The 19,117-nt window shown below is 52.4% G+C and overlaps 1 protein-coding gene across 1 annotated transcript in view; it reads left to right on the forward strand.

Moving 5' to 3' along the window:
- Window positions 1–19,117, forward strand: part of LHX4 (LIM homeobox 4) — a 43,092-nt gene that overhangs the window by 20,859 nt on the left and 3,116 nt on the right. Inside the window, exons 3-4 of the mRNA XM_065937219.1 lie at window positions 12,489–12,691; window positions 18,958–19,112. Of these exons, the coding sequence (XP_065793291.1) occupies window positions 12,489–12,691; window positions 18,958–19,112 (358 nt within the window). The remainder of the gene's footprint in view (window positions 1–12,488; window positions 12,692–18,957; window positions 19,113–19,117) is intronic.

Here is a 19,117-nt window from a genome sequence, read left to right on the forward strand (position 1 = left end):
CATCCGCAGGGCTTGGGACCTGCTGCCCACCTGGGGCTCAGACAGTGATCTGGCTGCAGAACTGGGGGTCTGCTCCTCATTGCGGCTCATTAAAGGTCACCAGGCACCTGCTTTCAGCTGACATACGTGCAGAGGGACACTAGGAACAGAGGGAACAGGAGACGGGGCAGGAGGGAAGGGCAGTCCTGGGCACCAGGCCGCAGGAGTCACTCTGGCGGCCTCAAGAGAGCCCAGCAGGTGCCATGCACTCGAATCTGCCCACCAGACCTCAGAATGCTCGCGGCTGTGGCACTTGGAAGATGCCTGGTCAGAGGCATCTTCTCTATGCACCTTGAAGCAAAAGAGAAAAAGAAAAAAGAAAAGGTACTATTCTTTTATGATATCTGCCCCAAAGCCTGACTCAGAGACAGAGGGCAGGATTCATTGACCTTACTGATCAGCATTGTGGTTCTAAGTTCCAGGATCAATACTTTAAATCTCTTTGCCTATAACAAGGGGTAGGGCCACTGCTTTGCACAACTCCAGGGGCATCTTTTATTCTGTGTGAAGTTTTGTGAATCAAGACAGTATTGTGAGGAGCTGGAGGGGTGAGTACCCCAGAAGTGGTGGGGGAGGATGGAGGTGAAAGATGGAAATTAGCTCCCAGGAGCCTCCAGCCTGTGGAACATGGCAGTACTGGTGCCTGGCAGCAGAGGGCGATGTTGGCGTGTGCACAGACAGAGAAAGAAGTACTGTTGGAAGGTTGTACTCTGCGGTGGTTGTGCTTTTGGGTTGTGCTTTTGGGGGTGCTGTTAAACACTGTCTTGCTCAGTAACATTGGCTGTTTTTTGCTGTTGTTTGTTGTTTTGCCTCTTGGATCCTTGGCTTCCCTTCTCCAAAGGAAATAAAATTCCCAGGCCAGAGAGGAGAGAGGTGAGGTATGCGGTGTGCTTCTGAGACTGTTACAAAATTGCAAGCCAGGAAGCCAACAACTTGGGTTGCGTTTGCTGAGCAGGTCCTGTCTGGACTTTGCATCCAGTGTGTGGAGGGTCCCTGGCTCCTTGCAAAAGGGCTGGAGCCTGGGGAGAGCAGGGGTCTGGGATTTGGGCTTCTGGGTCCCCTGCTCTTCACTGTCTGGGTCCTGGCAGCTCCTTTACTTTGGAGCATGGTGAAAACAGGTTTTCTGCTTCAGGAACTGGTTCAACTTCTGGAGGTCCTTAGGCAAGTTCCTTAACGTCTCTCAGCTCCAGTGCCCCAAGACACAGGAGCGTTTTGCAAAAGGGAGTCTTTTTATGAGCAGACTGGTTTGGTGAACACAAATGGAGCTTGATTGAATTACTGTTCTGCGTTTAATCAGCTGTTCATTAGCAAACAAGTGACCAGGCCTTCCTGAAAACCTCATCCCCTTATCTGTTAAGAGGTGATGTTCTAACCCACAGAGTTGCTGTGAAATGGGAAGATGGTGGTGTGTAAACTGTCCAGCCCTGCTGGGTTCTTCTTGCTAGATGCTAGAATCTCTGCGTGTTGGGTTTCTGGCCGCAGAGGACTAGCTGTCAGAATTCTTCCCCAGGGCTGGGCTGTGCTGGCTTCTCCTGTCCGCCCTGCTCCCTCCAGCTTTGCAACCTTCCCACTGAGATGATTTTAAAAGCCTAGAACTCCTCACATGGAGGTCAGGGTAGTCTGGCTCACAGCAGTATGCTGGGCATAAACCATGGCATAGAGATCCTGTGCTGATTTACACAAAAGCTTGAGAAGCAAACCAGTGATTATTATAATATGAAAACAGAGAACTATAGAATCAAAGGAAGGGCAAGAGTCACATACATTTTTAAGGTAAGCCACAGCCCTTAAGAGCACTTTAGTCTTGTAGGGGAGCTTCAAGCTGTAGCCCCGCTGCCAGGTCTCCATCCTCACACCTGCCTACCAGAGGGGGCCATGGGGAAGGGTCGGAGACGTTCGAGGGTGATTGCCACCGCGGGGGGGGTCTTGTCTAAAACTTCATGCTCCTTTGGGGGTGTCTCCCTGCGCCTGAGGCCCTCCCCTGGCTGGCACTGCGGGGACCCAGCGAGATGGAGGGCCGCTGGACCACTGTCAGTGGGGAGCTGCGCCCCTCCCCCAGCCAGTCAATCTCTTAGGCAGTAACGAGCTGTCAGCCAAGGGCAGGTAAGAGGCGTCCTTGGGAGCCCTGCAGCTGCTGATTTATCCCCGCCGTTCAGAACAGCCTGTCTCAGCTCCGGCAGGCTCTGCATTTGGCCCGGCCGCAGGGTGGTTTTGCTGGCTCCTGGGAGGTCTTCATTAGTGACCTTGGGCCAATCACTCTTGTAACCAGATCCTCCATCCCTCAGCTGGGCAGATGCCCATGGGACATTGGGCAACCTGGGGGACTTGTGGTAAGGCCCGCACCCCGAGTTGGACATTGGAGAGGGAGCAGGCATTGGGTTTGAAACCAGGCTCAGTGTGAATTTGGGGCATCAGACCTCTTGGAGCCTCACTCTCATCTTGAAAAAAGAGATGAAAATAAAAATGTCTACTTTTCTAAGTTACTCCGGGAACAGAGTGAAATGAAGTACTTAGTATCCATCATTATTGGTAACTACTCTTTTATTTATTTTTATTTTTTATGTAACTGCATTTACTTATTTAATTATTTTTTCCATTTATTTTTATTAGTTGGAGGCTAATTACTTTACAATATTGTAGTGGTTTTTGACATACATTGACTGACTCTGTTGTTTATGTTCTGGTTTTTTGGCTATGAAGCATTTTGGATCTTAGCTCCCTGACCAGGGATTGAACCCATACCCTCTGCATTGGAAGGTGGGATCTTAACCACTAGACCACCAGGGAAGTCTCTGGCTACTTTTATTAAGACCGTGGCAGCATATCTATGTAGGGAGGAGAGAAAAAGAGAAAAGGAGGGTCCTGGGAGGAGAGGCTACAAAAAGCCTTGAGCCAGACAGGGGTCCCGGGGAGGGAGGTGGGGCCTGTCCAGGGCAATGGTGGGTCAGGTGGCTGGAACAACTGTCCGCCTCTTGGCATGGGGGTGGTGTATGGAGATGCCATGGGTTTTGTCCACAGGATGCCATCCCTTCCTGTGTGATCCTGGTGACTGCAGCCCCCAGCCTTCACTTCCCAATGTGGAGTTCCCAGCTCTGGCCGGAGGGTCCAGCCAGTGCTTGCATGGGTGCCTCTAGCTAGCTGGTACCTTGCTGCCACGGGAAGAGGACACTTCAGTTCTGCAGTTGGTTGTGGGTCCAGTCTGGTGCCAGGTTCTTGCTGAGCCACTTATTATTTTTGATAACTGCACACCTACTATGACACATAACACACACCTTTCTTGAAAAATGTTCTTAAAGAACTCACAAGGGGAGGGTCTCTTTGACTTTCCATAATTTCTGAATAGTTTATAGTCTAATCCCCTCACTAAGCAAATTAAACCTTTTAAGGTAACGATCAGATGGTTCAGATAGTAGCTGTGTGCATGGACATTTTTAAGATTCAAACACACTGGTGGGACCAGGCCCACTGTCATTTGCAAAGGCCTGTAATCAAGGCAGAAGCAATTACTTAGCCGAGCAGCTCCTCCTGGGACCTGAGGCCATATATCAGGCGGTGATGAGTCCACAGATTATCTGCCTGCCCGCCCCGGAGCCCTCCTGTTCGGCTGCGCCTGCCCACCTTCCAGAAGCCCAGGCTTGCCGCCCCAAGGCCTCCTGACATCTGTGGTACCTGCATACTGGAGACCTCTATGGCCTGGGGAGTCTGTTTGGAACCAAGTAGTTGCAGATCAGTCTGGGAGTCGGATGGCGTCTGGGCTGTGGAAACACAGTCCCTAGACAAAGAGGGATTGGAGTGACATGGGAATGGGAGATGGGGGCACCTTACAACCCACCAGCCGGCATCAGCAAGCCGCGTTCTCTTAATCCCTGGGACTCCACCCCTCCCGCCTTTACCTCCCGCCCCGCTTCATTCAGGTACTGAGACACAGGGTCCCGCCTCTAAGAGGCCCTATCTTTCCCTTCCCATCGCCTCTGTCTTCTCTTGGGCCCCTGTCACACGCCTCTGCACCACTGGAAGCTTTCTAATCAGCTCTCCTACTCATCTTGTTCCCCTCATGCCTTCCTGCCACAGGCCCATCTTTGGTCACCTTACTCCCCTGGCTCCTGAATCTCCTGAACCCAGCGCTCAGGGGTCCCTTACCTGGCTCCACCACGTTGCTTGCTGATTCTCTGGCCAAGATCACGTGAGCGTCCAGTGAGAGCCAGTCTCTGGCCTGTGGCTGTGGCTCCTGGGGTCTGTCAGAGCCCCTGGAAGCCCCACCTGAGGAGGAGCCACGAACCAGCCTTAGACCCTGTGATGGGCATCGTGGGTCCTTGTGGCTGGCTGGCCCGGGATGGGGTAAGAGTGGCTTGGCAGGGGGCCCTATGCCTCTCCCATCCCAGTGCCTGCTGCACCTCCATGAGAAAGAGATCTCAGGCCTTGAAGGGCTCAAGAATCAACAGGCAGTCTGCACATGCTGCAAGAGGGCCTAGAGCACCCATTACACAGGGTTTCTCAAAGCACAGTCCAGCCACAGCTGCACCAGGGTCATTCATGAGGAGCTTACTAAAAGTGTGTGTTCTGGGGCCAGAGTCAGGAATCAGGGATGACTCTTCTGCTTTTAAGCAAACATCCCAGGTGGCACTTCTACACAGGGTAATTTGGTAACAGCTCAACTAACACCTTGGCAGAAAAGAATTGCCTGGGATCAGGAGGGCTGATTAGGTACCAGGAGGAAAGGGGTGGAAAGGAGGGACAATGTTGTTGGGCCAGGTGTCAGCCTGTCCCACCTGTGGAAAGGGACTAATAATACCTATGATAAGGGCTCTTTGAGTTCAGGTGAGATAACTCTCTGGAAACTCCCCTGGGGAACACTAATGCTTCCTGCATGTTCACAAAAATTTAAGAGAGATGGGCTGGACTCTGGGAGAAGAGGGTCAGATCTTACATGTCCCATTGCCTCTTGGGAAGCAAATCTCCCCCCAGCAGGGAAAGGAGGGATGTATGACTGGGGGAAGGGAGAGTTGGGCTGTAGATTATTTTTTTCTGCCACTCACTGGGCTGTGTGATCTTGAGCAAATCTCTGACCCTCTCCTGGCCGTTTTCTTCTGTGTTAAATGAGGAGGTTGGACTAGGTGACTGATTCAAAGCTTTTCCAGTTGCATTCATCTCAAAGTAGTATTGAATGCTTGTTGAAAAGAAAAACATTATATTAGAAACTGCAAATAAAAAGTGGAGCCTGAGCAGAGTCCTGGTGGGCCTGGGAGGTTTATGTGTAAATATGCATATGGCGTAGCCGTGTCCCCATTCTCTAAGGCTCTAATGTTCTCTAGTGTCAGGCCTTCTCCAAATATGGCACCATCTACGTCTGGAGAAGGCTGACTGTCTAGGGCAGGACCCTGTGTGCTATGACATGGCTGTGGTGGTGATATATGTTGGAAATATTGGTACATACAGTAACAGTAAATATCAGCGACTTACCTGTCAAGCATGGTGATAGATAAAAGAAATACATGGAGGAAAGTGTCAACTGGGGAAAAAATATATGGCCGGCAGTAAATCACCGCCAAGCAATTAAAGCATAAAATTAAGTTGTGTGATATTTTGTTTCCTTGGGATGTTGCACCGCACTGTGGCAGCTCCCACACATGGGGGCTGGTGCGGGCCTGGGTTGGACTGCTCCCAGCGGCCCAGAGAAAGGAAGAGGACTGGGTTCAAATTCCAACTCCACCATCTATTGCTGTGATGTCTCTGGCGTGTTTCTTACCCTCTCTGAACTTATTTCTTCCCCTACAAATGGGGGAGTGGCCCTTGATGTAATTTGGGGTGGAGCCAATGAGATTTGCTGACAGATCACACGAGGGTGTCCAAGGCTGTGGGCCTGAGCAACTGGAAGAGAGAAATCGCCCTTCTCTGAGATGGGGAAGGAGCAGATGCTGAGGGAAGATTAGGAGTCTGGTCTTGGGCGTCCAAGTTGAGATGCCGAAGGGGCGGCCGTGGGATGTACCATCTGGAGTTGGGAGGAGGTCCCAGCTGGAGGTGGAAGTTGAATCCCTAGAGGTGTGGGATGGATAAGAAGAGGTGGAGGGAGGTGGAACAGGGGCTGCCAGAGAAAGAAGCAGAACCTGGAGAGCCAGGTCCTGAGGCCCAGTGAGTGACGTGTTCTAAGGAGTAGGGACGGCCGATGTGGTGCAAGGTGAGGGATGATGAGACCTGACTAATGGACTCAGCAGTGTTGGGGCCACCTGGCTAAGTGAAGTTGGGGTTGATTCATGGGCGACCACCTGACTGGAGCACTGTGTTAGTCAGAGTTTTCCACAGAAATGCAACCAGCAGGCCGTGTGTGTGTGTGTGTAAAGAGATTTAATTAAAAAAAAAAAGAAAAAAAGAGATTTAATTTAAGGATTGGCTCACATGATTTCGGAGTCTGAGAAGCCCCAAGACCTGCAGTCAGCCGGCTGACGGACCCAGGAGAGTTGACGGTGTAAGTTGATGGTGTATACAAGTCGGTAGGCTTGAGACCCAGGAAAAACCAACATTTCAGTTCAAGTCTAAAGGCAGGAAAAGACTAATGTCCCAGCTCCAGGCAGTCAAGCGCTGTTGGGAAGACAGGCCTTTGTGGTCTCTTTGGGCCTTCACCTGATGGGAAGAGGCCCATCACATTGAGGAAGGCAATCTGCTTTACTTGGTCGACTGATTGAAATGTTAATCTGTCCAAAAGCACTTCCAGACACACACAGGAAGACGTTTAGCCAAATATCTGGGAACTTTGTGGCCCAGTCAAGTTGGCACACAGGAGCTGGAGTGGACTCAAGGTAGAATGAGAACAGGGGCGTTAGAGACTGTATATAGATCCCTTTTTTGAGGGATTTTGCTCCGAGGGGAGTAGAGATGTAAGGAGGCGTAGGGTCAAGAGGAGTTTTTTGTTTGGTCTTGAAGTGGCAGAAGTAACAGCGTGCTGTATGCTGCTGGGTACCTGTGACAGAGAGGGGACATTGATGATGTGGGCGGCAAGGGGTCTAGGTGCTTGCTGAATGATCTTACTAGGAAGGAGTGGACCCTGCCCAGACGGGCCGTCAGCCTTGGCTGGGAGCATAGATGGGGCAGCTGTCGGGAGCGAGATGCTGGGCACGTGGTGGGTGGACAGGAGGGGGTTGCCTAGCAGGCCTTGTGAGAACTCCTCTTTTGTCCTGGAAACAGGGCCACCAGCTGCGACCAAGGATGAGGGGACTGGGAGAGAGAAGGGATGGGAGGGTGGGAAGGCTAATAGATAAGGGGGAGCACTGTGCTTTCCCAGGCCCTCCTGAATTTAAAGGTTGTCCAGTCAGTGAGGAGGTATGTTTCCCTCAGCCCTGTTCTGACACCTGTGCTGCGTGGAGGAGGTCGGGGGTTGAGAGCAGGGTGGGGAGTTGAGGGTATGAGCAGGAGCGGGGTTCTTAAGATGGACCACAGAGTCTTTGCTGGGTTGGGGGGAAGTGAGGCCATGGGGAGAGTGAGGGGCAGTGAGCATGGGCCGGGTGGCGGGGTTGTGGGAGTCAGGCTGCTGTGGGCCCTGAGCGGAAAGGCAAGACGCTGCGACGCTTGGAGTCATTCCTGGAGGCGCTCTAGTTCCCGATGGCACTGCCTGGGGTGGAGCGTGAGAGTGAGTGTCTGAGGATTGACCTCGTCACTCAGTCCTGTCTGTCTCTTTGCGACCCCATGGACTGTAGCCCACCAGGCTCCTCTGTCCATGGGATTTCCCAGGCAAGAATACTGGAGTGAGTTGCCGTTTCCTCCTCCAGGGGATCTTCCCGACCTGGGCATAGAACCCGGATCTTCTGCGTCTCCTGCACTGGCAGGTGGATTCTTTACCACTGAGCCATCTGGGAAGCCCATGACCTTCAGGAGAAGAGGTCAAAGAATTCAGTGGACAGGGTCAGGAGGGACTTGCTGAGGGGACATCGATGTCACCGAGAATTCTGGCAACAGGGATGGTGAGCGTGAGGGTGAGCCAGGAGCAAAATCCACCCAGGAGGGAGAGGGTGGGCTGGGGGTGGCGATGACGCCCCAGGGAGGTAGCGGGTGTGCCCTGAGAGCGGCGGTGAGGTTTAAGTGAGGTTATGGACACGGGCACACAGCAGGTGCTTGGTAACTGGGAGAGGCTTTTTAATCGTATTGGTGACCAGAATATGGTGCCTGGTCTGATCATAGGTGAGAACATAAAATGAAGAATGTGCTGGAACACCTGTGGTATGGGGTTTACATGCACCTGTTTCTAAAAGATGTGGCACCTGCCAGGTCTGCCTGTCATCCTTTTTGCAGTATCCGGAGACCCTACGCTAGAGAGTGGGCCAGCCAGGCCTGTTGGGAGGGGTGGGAGTAGACAGATAAACGGACCGAGGGAACTCGGGTTGAGCACGGAGGGAAAGGTGAGACCAAGGACCCAGGTTTTGTCTCCTTACTGGGGTTAGGGGCAGCCCTTGAATGTCAGCCGTGACATCTAGTGCATTTCCACAGACAGCAACCCAGGCCCCTCACGCCTGACCTGTAGGGGCAGGGGAGTGTCGACAGGATCAGTTGGTGTGTTGGGGTGACACTGTTGGGGGAAGGCTCCTGGGGCAGTCCCCACATTGCAGGGTCGGGAGCCCCAGTGGCTCAGAGGGGGACAGGGCCCCTGAGCCCCAGTTCCGAGTAGGTGCACCATGGCTGGCTTCTCTGTGGCATTTGCTGTCTCTGACACCCACTGTGTGCCAGTTGTGCTGTCAGAAGCACCAAGTTCAAATCCTGGTCTTTCTACTCTGTGCCTATGTGAGCTGTGACCAGCATCTCACCAATCTGAGCCTCAGTTTCTCATTTGTCAGAAGGTATCAGAGTCCCTACCTTTCAGGCTGGGAGAGATTTATGGACTGAGTGTGATGTCGAGAGCAATGTGGGGTGGAAAGTTTATGTTTTAATAAACTTCAGGCCTCATTTTACAGGGGGTTCAAGTTCCTTCTTTGAAAAGCTTTTGCCAGGAGCTGCAGCTATTATGGGCTTCCCTGGTAGCTCAGATGATAAAGAATCTTCCTGCAATGCAAGAGACCCAGGTTTAATTCCTGTGTCAGGAAGATCCCCTGGAGAAGGGAATGGCCACCCACTCTAGTATTCTTGCCTGGAGAATTCCATGGGCAGAGGAGCCTGTGTACTACAGTCCATGGGGTCACAAAGAGTCGGTTATGGCACGTGCTAATTCTCCCCTGCTTGCTCTGACCTGTGCTTGAAGATGCAGTTGGTACACTCATCCCTCCCAGCATGCATTCATCCACTCCTTCAGAGGTTCTCACTGGGCAGGGATAAGAGAATCGCCAGTGATGTTGCTCTGTGGAGGAACGTCATGTGAGCTGTTAGAATTCTTCCTTGCATTTTCTTTGTCATTTGGATCAGCTCCAACTGCTTTCCCTGGGGAGACCAGCTGTCCACAGAGGTCTGGCAGGGAAGCACTCACCAGAGAGGTTGTCCTTCTGATGAGCGAGGCCAGTGCTGTTTGCACCTGAGTGGGGAGGGCCCTGCACACAGTAGGGGCTCAGTGATAGGATGAAGGGGGTGCTGACTGGCAAGTTCCTGGGAGGCCTCTTCCTTGGCCAGTGTGCTGCTCTGCCCCCATCGCCGTCATCCTTCAGGGCAAGTTCACAGTTTTACCTTGTTTCCACCCAGGGAGTTTTAACCACGGCCATCTCATTACTGCCTGCCGCAGAACAAGCCGCATAGCCTTTCAAGGCCATGGCTGTCGTACCTGCAGCCCTGGGGAGTCTAAGATCTGGAAACACGACAGTGTCGTCATCGCATCCGCAACCCACAGGATGACGGCTTTGACCGTCATTCTGGGCTCGCTGGCTCTGACCAGGAGTGGGGGCTGGGCACCCCTCGGGCCTCGGCCACACGGGGGGAACCCTGTGGGGCCCGGGGGTGCTCACAGTCCCCTCAACAAGGGGTCCCATTGGCTGTGCTCCAGGGGAGAAAGGTAACAAGAAGCAACTTCCACTTAACATCGGTATAAATCCCACAATCAGGAAAATTGCTTCAATTGCTGAAAAACGTTGGTGGGAAAGTCCATTTATTTTTCATTTTTCTTGTGCACTTGCCACCCTCATGCATGAATCACTGTCGGTATGTAGATTAAATTTATACCCCCGTTATCTTTCATGTCTCTGGGGCTCTGGTGTCAACTGGGCTTCTGGTTACTGAAAACCACTGCCCGCTTTTTCGTGGGGAGAGGATGTGGCCCTCCCTGTGGGCAGGGGCACGGCGGGGTCTCCACTGTGTTTTGGAGTCTCTGCTTTGTTTTGAGGTCTCTGCTCTGCCTTCCTCCTCCTCTGATCTCCACCCTCAATGCAGCCACAGGACTTGCTTTTGGGAAAACTCTAGTTCTTCTCTGGAGCTGCTTCTGCTCCATCCTTTGCAGCAAAGGATTTGAACACTCGGGTTTTGGTGGTTTACTTGAGAGGGTTTGCAGTGAGCAGGATGAAGGCATTGTTTCATTTCAAACACCTGCTTTGTGCATTGCCTTGGACTAGATAGAAAAACTATAGGCAATTTGAAAACAGACTCTAGTAACATACATGCAGGCTTTCTTTCTCTTTGTCCCTGAAACACACACAGACACGCACACACACGCAGTGGAGCTGGGTGCCTGCCTGCCTTCCTCTCTAATACAATGACGTGATGAGACAGCAGTTGTGGAAGAAGCCTGTTCTCACCTGTGCTCTGGGAGGTACTGAGCCACAGAACCACCTAGAACTGACAGTAGACTTTGTTCTCCATTCTCAGATTTAGCCATCTCCATGCACAGCCTCTAAAAGCATGGTTCTTTATTCACTGACTTATTCAACAAATGTGATCTCTATACTTTTCTGGGTCCTGGGCTTGAAATCTGATGAAAGCTTTGAAACCTTTTTAAAATTGGTTGAAAGTCCAGACCCTACCTCTTGATGCACAATTTTGAACAACTCGGGGGTGGCTGACGGAGCCTGTCCTGAGCTCCAGCCTGAGAACCCCTGCTCTCAAGAGGCCTTCTCCATGCACGCCACCCTCCTCACAAAGCCCAGAGGCATTCCAGGAGTTCAGAAGTCTGGGGTTCTTTGAACACAAACGTCTCAGCCCCTCGCACCCTGACACCCTGACACCCTCCTCATATCTTGTCTCAGTGGAGCAGTCCTTGGGGCCACACTCCTGGCTCTTTGGGGGTTACCCATCTAGACTCCCACTTCTCTGTGACCGTGTCCCTGGGAGGGGGCTGAAGCCGCAGCTGGCCGTGCATGCTCCAGGCTCCTGCAGCCCCCCAGCAGGTATCATTACTGCACAAGAGACCCATCATTCTGCATTAATCTGGGATTCATCATGATAGCCATGACCATAATTAATTTATTTGGTATTAATGTGGATGAAATATGTACTGTCCTTTCAGGGGAAATCAGGCTGCCTATAAGCATTAGTTAAAAGGACCATTAAAATCAAACCTTCCCCAGATCCATTAGGCGAAGTCTTTCATCCTGAAGAAGATAAAGTTCTGCTGTGTGAAATGTCATGAATAATTAGGTTGATTGCTGTTTTAAACTCTGCCCCTTCCTCCCCAGCCCCTCCCGCTCCCCTCCTGAAGCAGGGAAGGCTCACCTGCAGTGGCTTCCCACTGCCCCCCCTCATCGCCACCTCTACACTGGCCCCAAATTTCCCTCTGACCTCTGGGACCACTGGCGTGGCTTCTATGTGTGTGACCAGAATGGGGAACGGGGCTTAAATGACCCAACTGGACTATATTTTCAATGGGTCTACTTCTCTTTCCTTCCCAGCCTTGGGCCAGGCTGGTGGTGGGTACCTTCCTCTTACCTCAGTGCTGCTCCAGAACGGTGCAGACGGAGAGAGGTCTGAGGCAGCATCCTTTAAACTCGGGTCTGCAGACTCCCTGCCTGGAATGGTGGCAGGGGTAGGAATGCAGATTCCTGGGCTCACGTCTCTGGAGCTGTGTGTGGGAGGGGGGAGGAGGCTGGTAAGGATGGTTTGACATGTGCAGGGTGGAGGGGAGAAGCAGAAGAGAGGAACCATCGCAAGAGCCCTGCTCGGCTGCTGAAGTGTGATTTCTCTGGAGCTCCCTCTGACATGAGGGGTGTCCTGGCCACACGACTCTTCCTGTGGGAAGCACGTGAAGAGGTGTTCTGCCTGATGCTTTATGCACATGGGCACTTGCAAATTGCCCTGTGGGACTGGTCCTCTAGGCTTCACCATAAGGCTGAAGAGATCAGGAGACAGAGTGTGAAACTGTCTGCTCAGTGGGGCTTGGAAAATCCTATGGCCCTGGGTGAATTGATGACCTGTTCTCTGGGCAACTGGATGGCCCAGAGGTGGAGGCCCATGGACACCCCAGAACAGTGGGGCGGGCAAGGGGCTGATGAAAAGTGGGAGGAAGCCAAACCCCTCTCCCCACCCCCGTGCTCTAATCCACCCTTGTTCCCTGTTAGGCGCTTCGGCACAAAATGCACGGCCTGCCAGCAGGGCATCCCCCCGACCCAGGTGGTCCGCAAGGCACAGGACTTCGTCTACCATCTGCACTGCTTCGCCTGCATCATCTGTAACCGGCAGCTGGCCACGGGGGATGAGTTCTACCTCATGGAGGACGGGCGGCTGGTGTGCAAGGAGGACTACGAGACAGCCAAGCAGAACGGTAATCAGCTGGGCCCTGCATGGCCAACCTCTGTCCTGCCAGAGTCCAGGCTGCCCACCCCTCGGAGCCCCGCAGGCATCCTGCCTCTTCTAGAACCTTCCCAGATGCCTGAAGGGAGAGAGATCTCCCACCCACCCCCCACCCCCAGTCCTTGGCATTGGCTGCCCCACTGAAGCATCAATCAAGTTATGGTTGCTTGTCTTGGGACAAGGCAGTACTTTGGCTTGGGAGTAGCCGGGGACCTTGTGCTCATCATCACTTAGTCTCCCCATATTGGGACTTAGCCACTGGACCCCCAGGGAAGTTCCATGCTCCTTAGTTGTTTTTTGTTTTTTTTTTCCTGCAAAAACTTTACTGTTTCCATTTGGTCCAAGGCTTGAGAGAGGGCTCCAAGGTGTTAATAAGCTGCCCAGTGGTTGTAGAAAGGGACTTCAGGCAGAAACCCTGACACTAGAGGGGCTCCTCAAAGGCTGCTGGGCTCCAGAGACTCCTAGTTATGCTTGAGGATGAGACTTTTGAAGAGATATTCTCCCAACCCTGCCCAGGGACCAGCGAGCCCGCAGAGGTGGGTCAGGTGGTCACCCATCTTCTAGATGAGTTTCACCTCCTGCCCTAGGAGTGGTTATCCAGGAAGTCACAGATTCAGGGTCTGTGCGGGGAGAACCCAGGCCATGCAGATCTGAAACGGTCTGGTTTGGGTTCTTCTCCATGAGAAGGGCGGCTTCCATAGCATCCTGGGTCTTACCCCACTCATCTCAAGGTGGCTCTTGCATGTCCAGGAAGAGGGCGCAGCTGCTGCGCTGGTTTTGCATGTTCAAGACACAGTCCGTGCCCTTGCGCTCCTCCTTGGCCAATTCGCAGGAAAAGTGGCCCACACCCTCCAGAGCCATGTTGTCGTGGTTGAGATAGAAGCGCAGAGAGAGGTAGGTATAGGAGGCCCACAGACGCATGTTGACCAGGCGGTTGATGGCGGCCTCCCCTTGGTGGAATAATTCTGACCCATCTGAGAGCTCATGGTTGCTCATGGGTAATAGAGTCAAGCTCAAAAAATGGTGTTGGCTGGTCCTAGTGCTCATGGACAGCTGAGTGGCAGATTCCAAAGGTCGTGACTGGTGAAAAGGTTGGAGGGTGGTCGGAGGCTGGAGCGAGGGGCGTCCTTGGGTCTGTTCCCTTTGAGCACTGTTGAAGCAAGAGACAGATCCCCGGGACTGCACTACCCTTAGCTTTGTACATCAGGGGTGCACATTTACCTCAGCACCTCCACACCTCAAAGGCTTCAGTCAGCAAGAGCCCTTACATTGGCCTAAGTCCCCCTTAGAACAGGTCAGTTTGTGTTTCAGTTAAATGTGCTGTTTCTCCTCTCAGACTGCAGGCTGCTTGAGGACAGGGACATGGAGGTGATGACTCTTGTATCTCCCAAAGGCCCTCATGTGGGAGCAGATGCTCAGCCGCTCTCCTCGCTCATGGAGACTCATCCATCTCGACCATCTGCTCCCGTGCACCCGGCCACCCTCCCCAGCCACCTCTGGGCCACGTCCGTGGTCTGCACAGAAGCTGATGGCACAGACCGAGGCTGCTGTCGGGCCCCAGCCATTGAGCAGCCACCCCAGAAAACCTGCCATCACAGGGGCGGCAGGGCAGCAGCTGCTCCTGCCGCCTAAGGTCACGCTCTTGGGCAGCCCTGGGTCTTTCCTGGAACTTTTCAGGGCTTGGGGAGCTCTTGGACCCCTATTCCCTGGCTCCCCTCCAAAAGACCAAGTCTGATTTCCCACCTCCTACCACCTCACCTCAGGCTCCTCACTCACAGCTGTACCCTTCAGCCTGGCTCAGATTTTGGCATTTGGCCAAACTCACCTTGGGCATTTTAGATGCACTCACGAAACATCAAGGTCATTTGCCCTTGACTAGAATTTTTATGAACTCAGGGTGTTACTGCAGAATGCTCTTGTTGACAGCTCTGGGATTGATGAAAAAATACAAAAAACAAAGCAATGACAATTTCGTGTATATCCTTCCAGGTCTTTCCTGAGTTCCCACCTATATATTATATAGTTATGATCAATACATGGAGAAATTAGTTTTTTGCTTAATAAATGCAGTTCAAGGGTGGTGAGGGGGAGGCCCTTTCAGTGAGGCTGCTGGAGCTCAACCTGGCTCTGGCAGAGGTGGCTCTGGCAGAGGTTGGCACCTCTCTCTTCCATCACCTGCCCCCCACTTCACCCCCCTCCCCCAGCTCTGGCCTTCGGCATGGACAGCCCTTCCATCTCTTCTCTTTCCCGGGCCTCTGCAAGCCTGTTCCCGGGCTCTTTGCTTTAATGTATTAATCTGCTCTGGCTCCTTAGAACTCACTCGGTGCTGTTGCTTTGGAGTCAATTACGGTGTCACAGAAGATTAGGGCATCTTGTCAGGGATAAACCATCAACGCAGAGGGACTCAGAGAGCTCAGGCTGTCTTCAGAACTCTGATGCCCTTCATCAGAGACATTAAGGATGCAGGCCTCCCCCAGGCCGGTGTCTGCTTCCCGCCATCATAGGCCTCGTTTAGACCCTGAGAAGTCACAGCCTGGCCTCCGCTGCTGCTGTGGATGGGTCAAGAGAAAGGGGAGACCAGCTGGGGAGGCAAGAATGACCCAGTGGAGCTCACACTTGTATCCAGGATTGTTTGAGTCATGGCAGAACCTCTGTAGGACAGTGGAAAGACACTGGATCTGGCCTCGGAGGCTGGGGGGCATCTCTGCTGGGTCACCCACTAACTTGGGGGTCCCCTGGTGATTGTGTACCTGGTTGAGCCTTGGCATCTCAGCTCCACATAGGGGGTCAGAGCACCTGCCACACGGGGCTGTGTCCTGGGGTTCAGAGAGGCTGCAGCTTGTGGAATGGGATGTCTGTCACGTGGAAGAGAAACACAAACAGTAAGATGTGCTGTAGGTTTGCCAATAGCTGGGCGTTACACAGTATTTCTGGTGTGTTCTCCCAGCCTCTGGCTGTCCACGAGGCCGAGAACACTCCATCCTGTGGAATCTGGGTGATTGTTAGTGCAGCAGGGGCTTTGGTCTGGTGTGGGACTTCGGGCTGTCTCTTTTTATGTTTTGATCCCTCCTTGCTAATTCAAACCCTCTTTCTGGCCTAGGTTCCCTCCATTGTGCTACACAAAGGATTGAGTGTCAGTTATTTGTACCTTGGTGTGAATGATTTTGTTCATTTGTTACATTTCCTTGAATATTTGCATTTTCAATATAATGAGGTTGCCTTTTATGCCAGGGACAAGTGCTAGGAGACCCTGCATAATTCAAAACTAACATATTTTAAGGCTAATTTTCCCATAGGAATTAATGTGAAAAATTGGGGTGGGATGTATTCTGGGAGCACATAAATCCATAACGAGTGAAATGTATCTTTGCCTTAATGCTACTTTTTATTTTCTCAGCACTATCTCAGTCCCTCCCAGATGCTCTCTCCTAAATTAACAGCCTACGGTATCATGGTCTTGCTTGGCCTTCCTCATAGCGTTTTATCACATTTAACTTCCGCACCAAAGTTATTGATTTTTGGGTACATTTTTCAGCATGAGCACTGCCACCGCTACTTAATGAATACTTGGATGACATTGTTATAGGATATAAAAAAGATTTTAAATTATAATAACCGTGAATGTTAAAATAACAGCATAATAGTCCCTGTAATCGCAAGAAGAAAGTTCTGTGCACATAGCCAGCAGTACAGAACCAAGGAGCCACCAACCCAGGACAACAGGGGTTTGTCTCGATGCATGCCCAATGGCCATGGTGAGAACAATTTCTAATTCACTAGGGCAACCTATTTTGAAATTAAGTGATTCTTGATGAATTAAAAATTTGGAGTGTTTCCATTATTTCAAGTTTTGTGTGTAAAGAGTATATGGATTTTTTTTTAAGATTTAAAAAAATTTTTTATTTATTTTTGGCTGCACTGGGTCTTCATTGCTTTACATGGGCTTTCTCTAGCTGCATCAAGCAGAGGGTACTCTTCCTTGCAGTGTACAGGTTTCTCACTGTGGTGACTGCTCTTGTTATGGAGCACGGGGCTCTTGGCACGCAGGCTTCAATAGTTTCGGCTCTCGGACTCTAGAGTGCACGCTCAGTAGTTGTGGCCCATGGGCTTAGCAAGTTCTCGTCATGCAGAGTCTTCCCGGACCCGGGATTGAACCCGTGTCCCCTGCATTGGCGGGCAGGTTCCTATCCACTGCACCACTTCCTCCCCATTGGCAGGAACTCTGAAGAGCATGTGAATATTTTTAAAATGCACTATTTTGTATTTACATCAAGTGCTGTCCTTGTTGTTATCTCTATAAATATGGGAAGAAGGAAGTGATTCCTAACAACGAGTTTTGAAGGTTTTCCTCAGTGTCTGCCTTAGTGACTCTGGAACCCTTCCTCATTGGGTTCAGGACCCCAGGGAGGAACTCGAGAGGCGGGGCTTTGAGGATGACGGTGGCTCTGCTGGGGAAGAAAACAGCCCAAGGAGGAGGGAGGACTGGGGGCCTTATCTCCCATCCACGTGTGCACCACGGCTTGTAGTGTGAGCCGGGCTGCATGACTACTTACTCCTATACCGTGCTGCCCACACCCAGGCTTCTGAAGGGCGAGGGGACTTGCCCACGTCACTGACTCAGTGAGAATGGTGAACCCAGGTCTTCTGACCCTAAGAAAACCCTTTTAGAATGGTCTTGAGGATCACAGGCACATAAAGCTCTTGATAAACATGAGCTACTATTGTTGTTTTAAGAGAGGACTTCCTTGGATGGAAGGGAAGAAAGAGAAGAAGATAGACATGGAGCAGACCCTCAAAGGACACCAGTGTGAAGGGGTGCAGAGGACTCAGGGGGCTGGATGCAGCTGCCCATTCCCTCTTCCGCGACTCTGGGCAGGGGTGCTAGGCAGAGAATGGATAAGCCTAAGCGCTGGGAGAGGAACAAACCATTTACACTCAGTGCTGCTTCTGTGCTTGACTCTGGCTGAGAAGAGCCTTTGACTTACAGGCACATGAGGCTCAGAATCCGTTGAAGACAGTTGATTAGTCAGCTTGTTGTCCTGAACACTCTTTCAATTGGTTTGAATATAAACCACAGTAAGAAACTTGTTTTGCTTCAACTCAGCACACATATTCATACACCTGACATGAAGCAACACCTCATCCTTCCCACCCCACCCCATCCCACCCACCCCATCTCATCCCATCCACTCCACCCCACCCACCCCACCCCATCCCATCCATCCCACCCCAGGCCACCCCACCCCATCCCATCCCATCTCACCCCATCCCATCTCACCCCCATGCCACCCCACCCCACCCCACCCACCCCACCCCACCCCACCCATCCCACCCACCCCACTCTACCCCATCCCATCCTACCCCATCCCATTCCACCCCCAGGCCACCCCACCCCACCTCATCCCATCCACCCCACCTCATCCCATCCACCCCACCCCATCCCACCCACTCCATCCCATCCACCCCACCCCACCCACCCCATCCCATCCACCCCATTCCACCCACCCACCCCATCCCATCCACCCCACCCCATCCCATCCACCTACCCTACCTCATCCCATCCCACCCCAGGCCTCCCCACCCCATCTCACCCACCCTATCCTATCCCACCCAATCCCATCCCATCCCCATCCCCATCCCATGTCATCTCATCTCATCTCATCCATCTTATTTCCTCTTTTAGTTTTTGATCAAGTTGACTTTACAACCCACTTTTGGGTTCTGGCCCATAGTTTATGAACATTGCTTAGGTGAACAGTGAATGGACAGGTCCCCTTTGCTATGAGTCCAGGGCTGTGGAAAGGCAGGAGGTCATGGGTGGGACCTGGGGGAGGCATCTGGGGCAGCCCAGGGCAAAGGCTTCCTTCTGTCTCCTTCCCCTCCGCAGCCTTGGCGGTAACTCACAGGTTGGTCAGCGGAGTGTTTGCCGTGATGGGGGAACATGTAGAATGGTATGCCTTCAGTCTGATGAGAGCCCCGTGTGGCTGGGCTGGGAGGGGATGGGGAGAGGCAGGGAGCTGAGGGAACAGCATATTGTCCTACCTTTTCGGTGACCTGGGAAGGCCTGTATTGTGGGAGTGGGCTCCATGTGGGTCAAGAGTACTCTCCCCTGACATTCCCCATTCTCCCTCCCTCTTGCCCATAGCAGGCAAGATTACATGAGGAGAGGAGGAAGGAGGGATGAGACCCAGCTGCTTCAGATGGGCTGGACACAGTGAGAAGTGGTTTTCGTTGCAGATGACTCAGAGGCTGGAGCTAAGCGGCCCCGGACCACCATCACAGCGAAGCAGCTGGAGACGTTGAAGAACGCCTATAAGAACTCCCCTAAGCCCGCCCGGCACGTGAGGGAGCAGCTGTCCTCGGAGACAGGCCTGGACATGAGGGTCGTACAGGTGAG

Source organism: Muntiacus reevesi, chromosome 5, assembly GCF_963930625.1.
Source record: "Muntiacus reevesi chromosome 5, mMunRee1.1, whole genome shotgun sequence".
Lineage (NCBI taxonomy): Eukaryota > Metazoa > Chordata > Mammalia > Artiodactyla > Cervidae > Muntiacus > Muntiacus reevesi.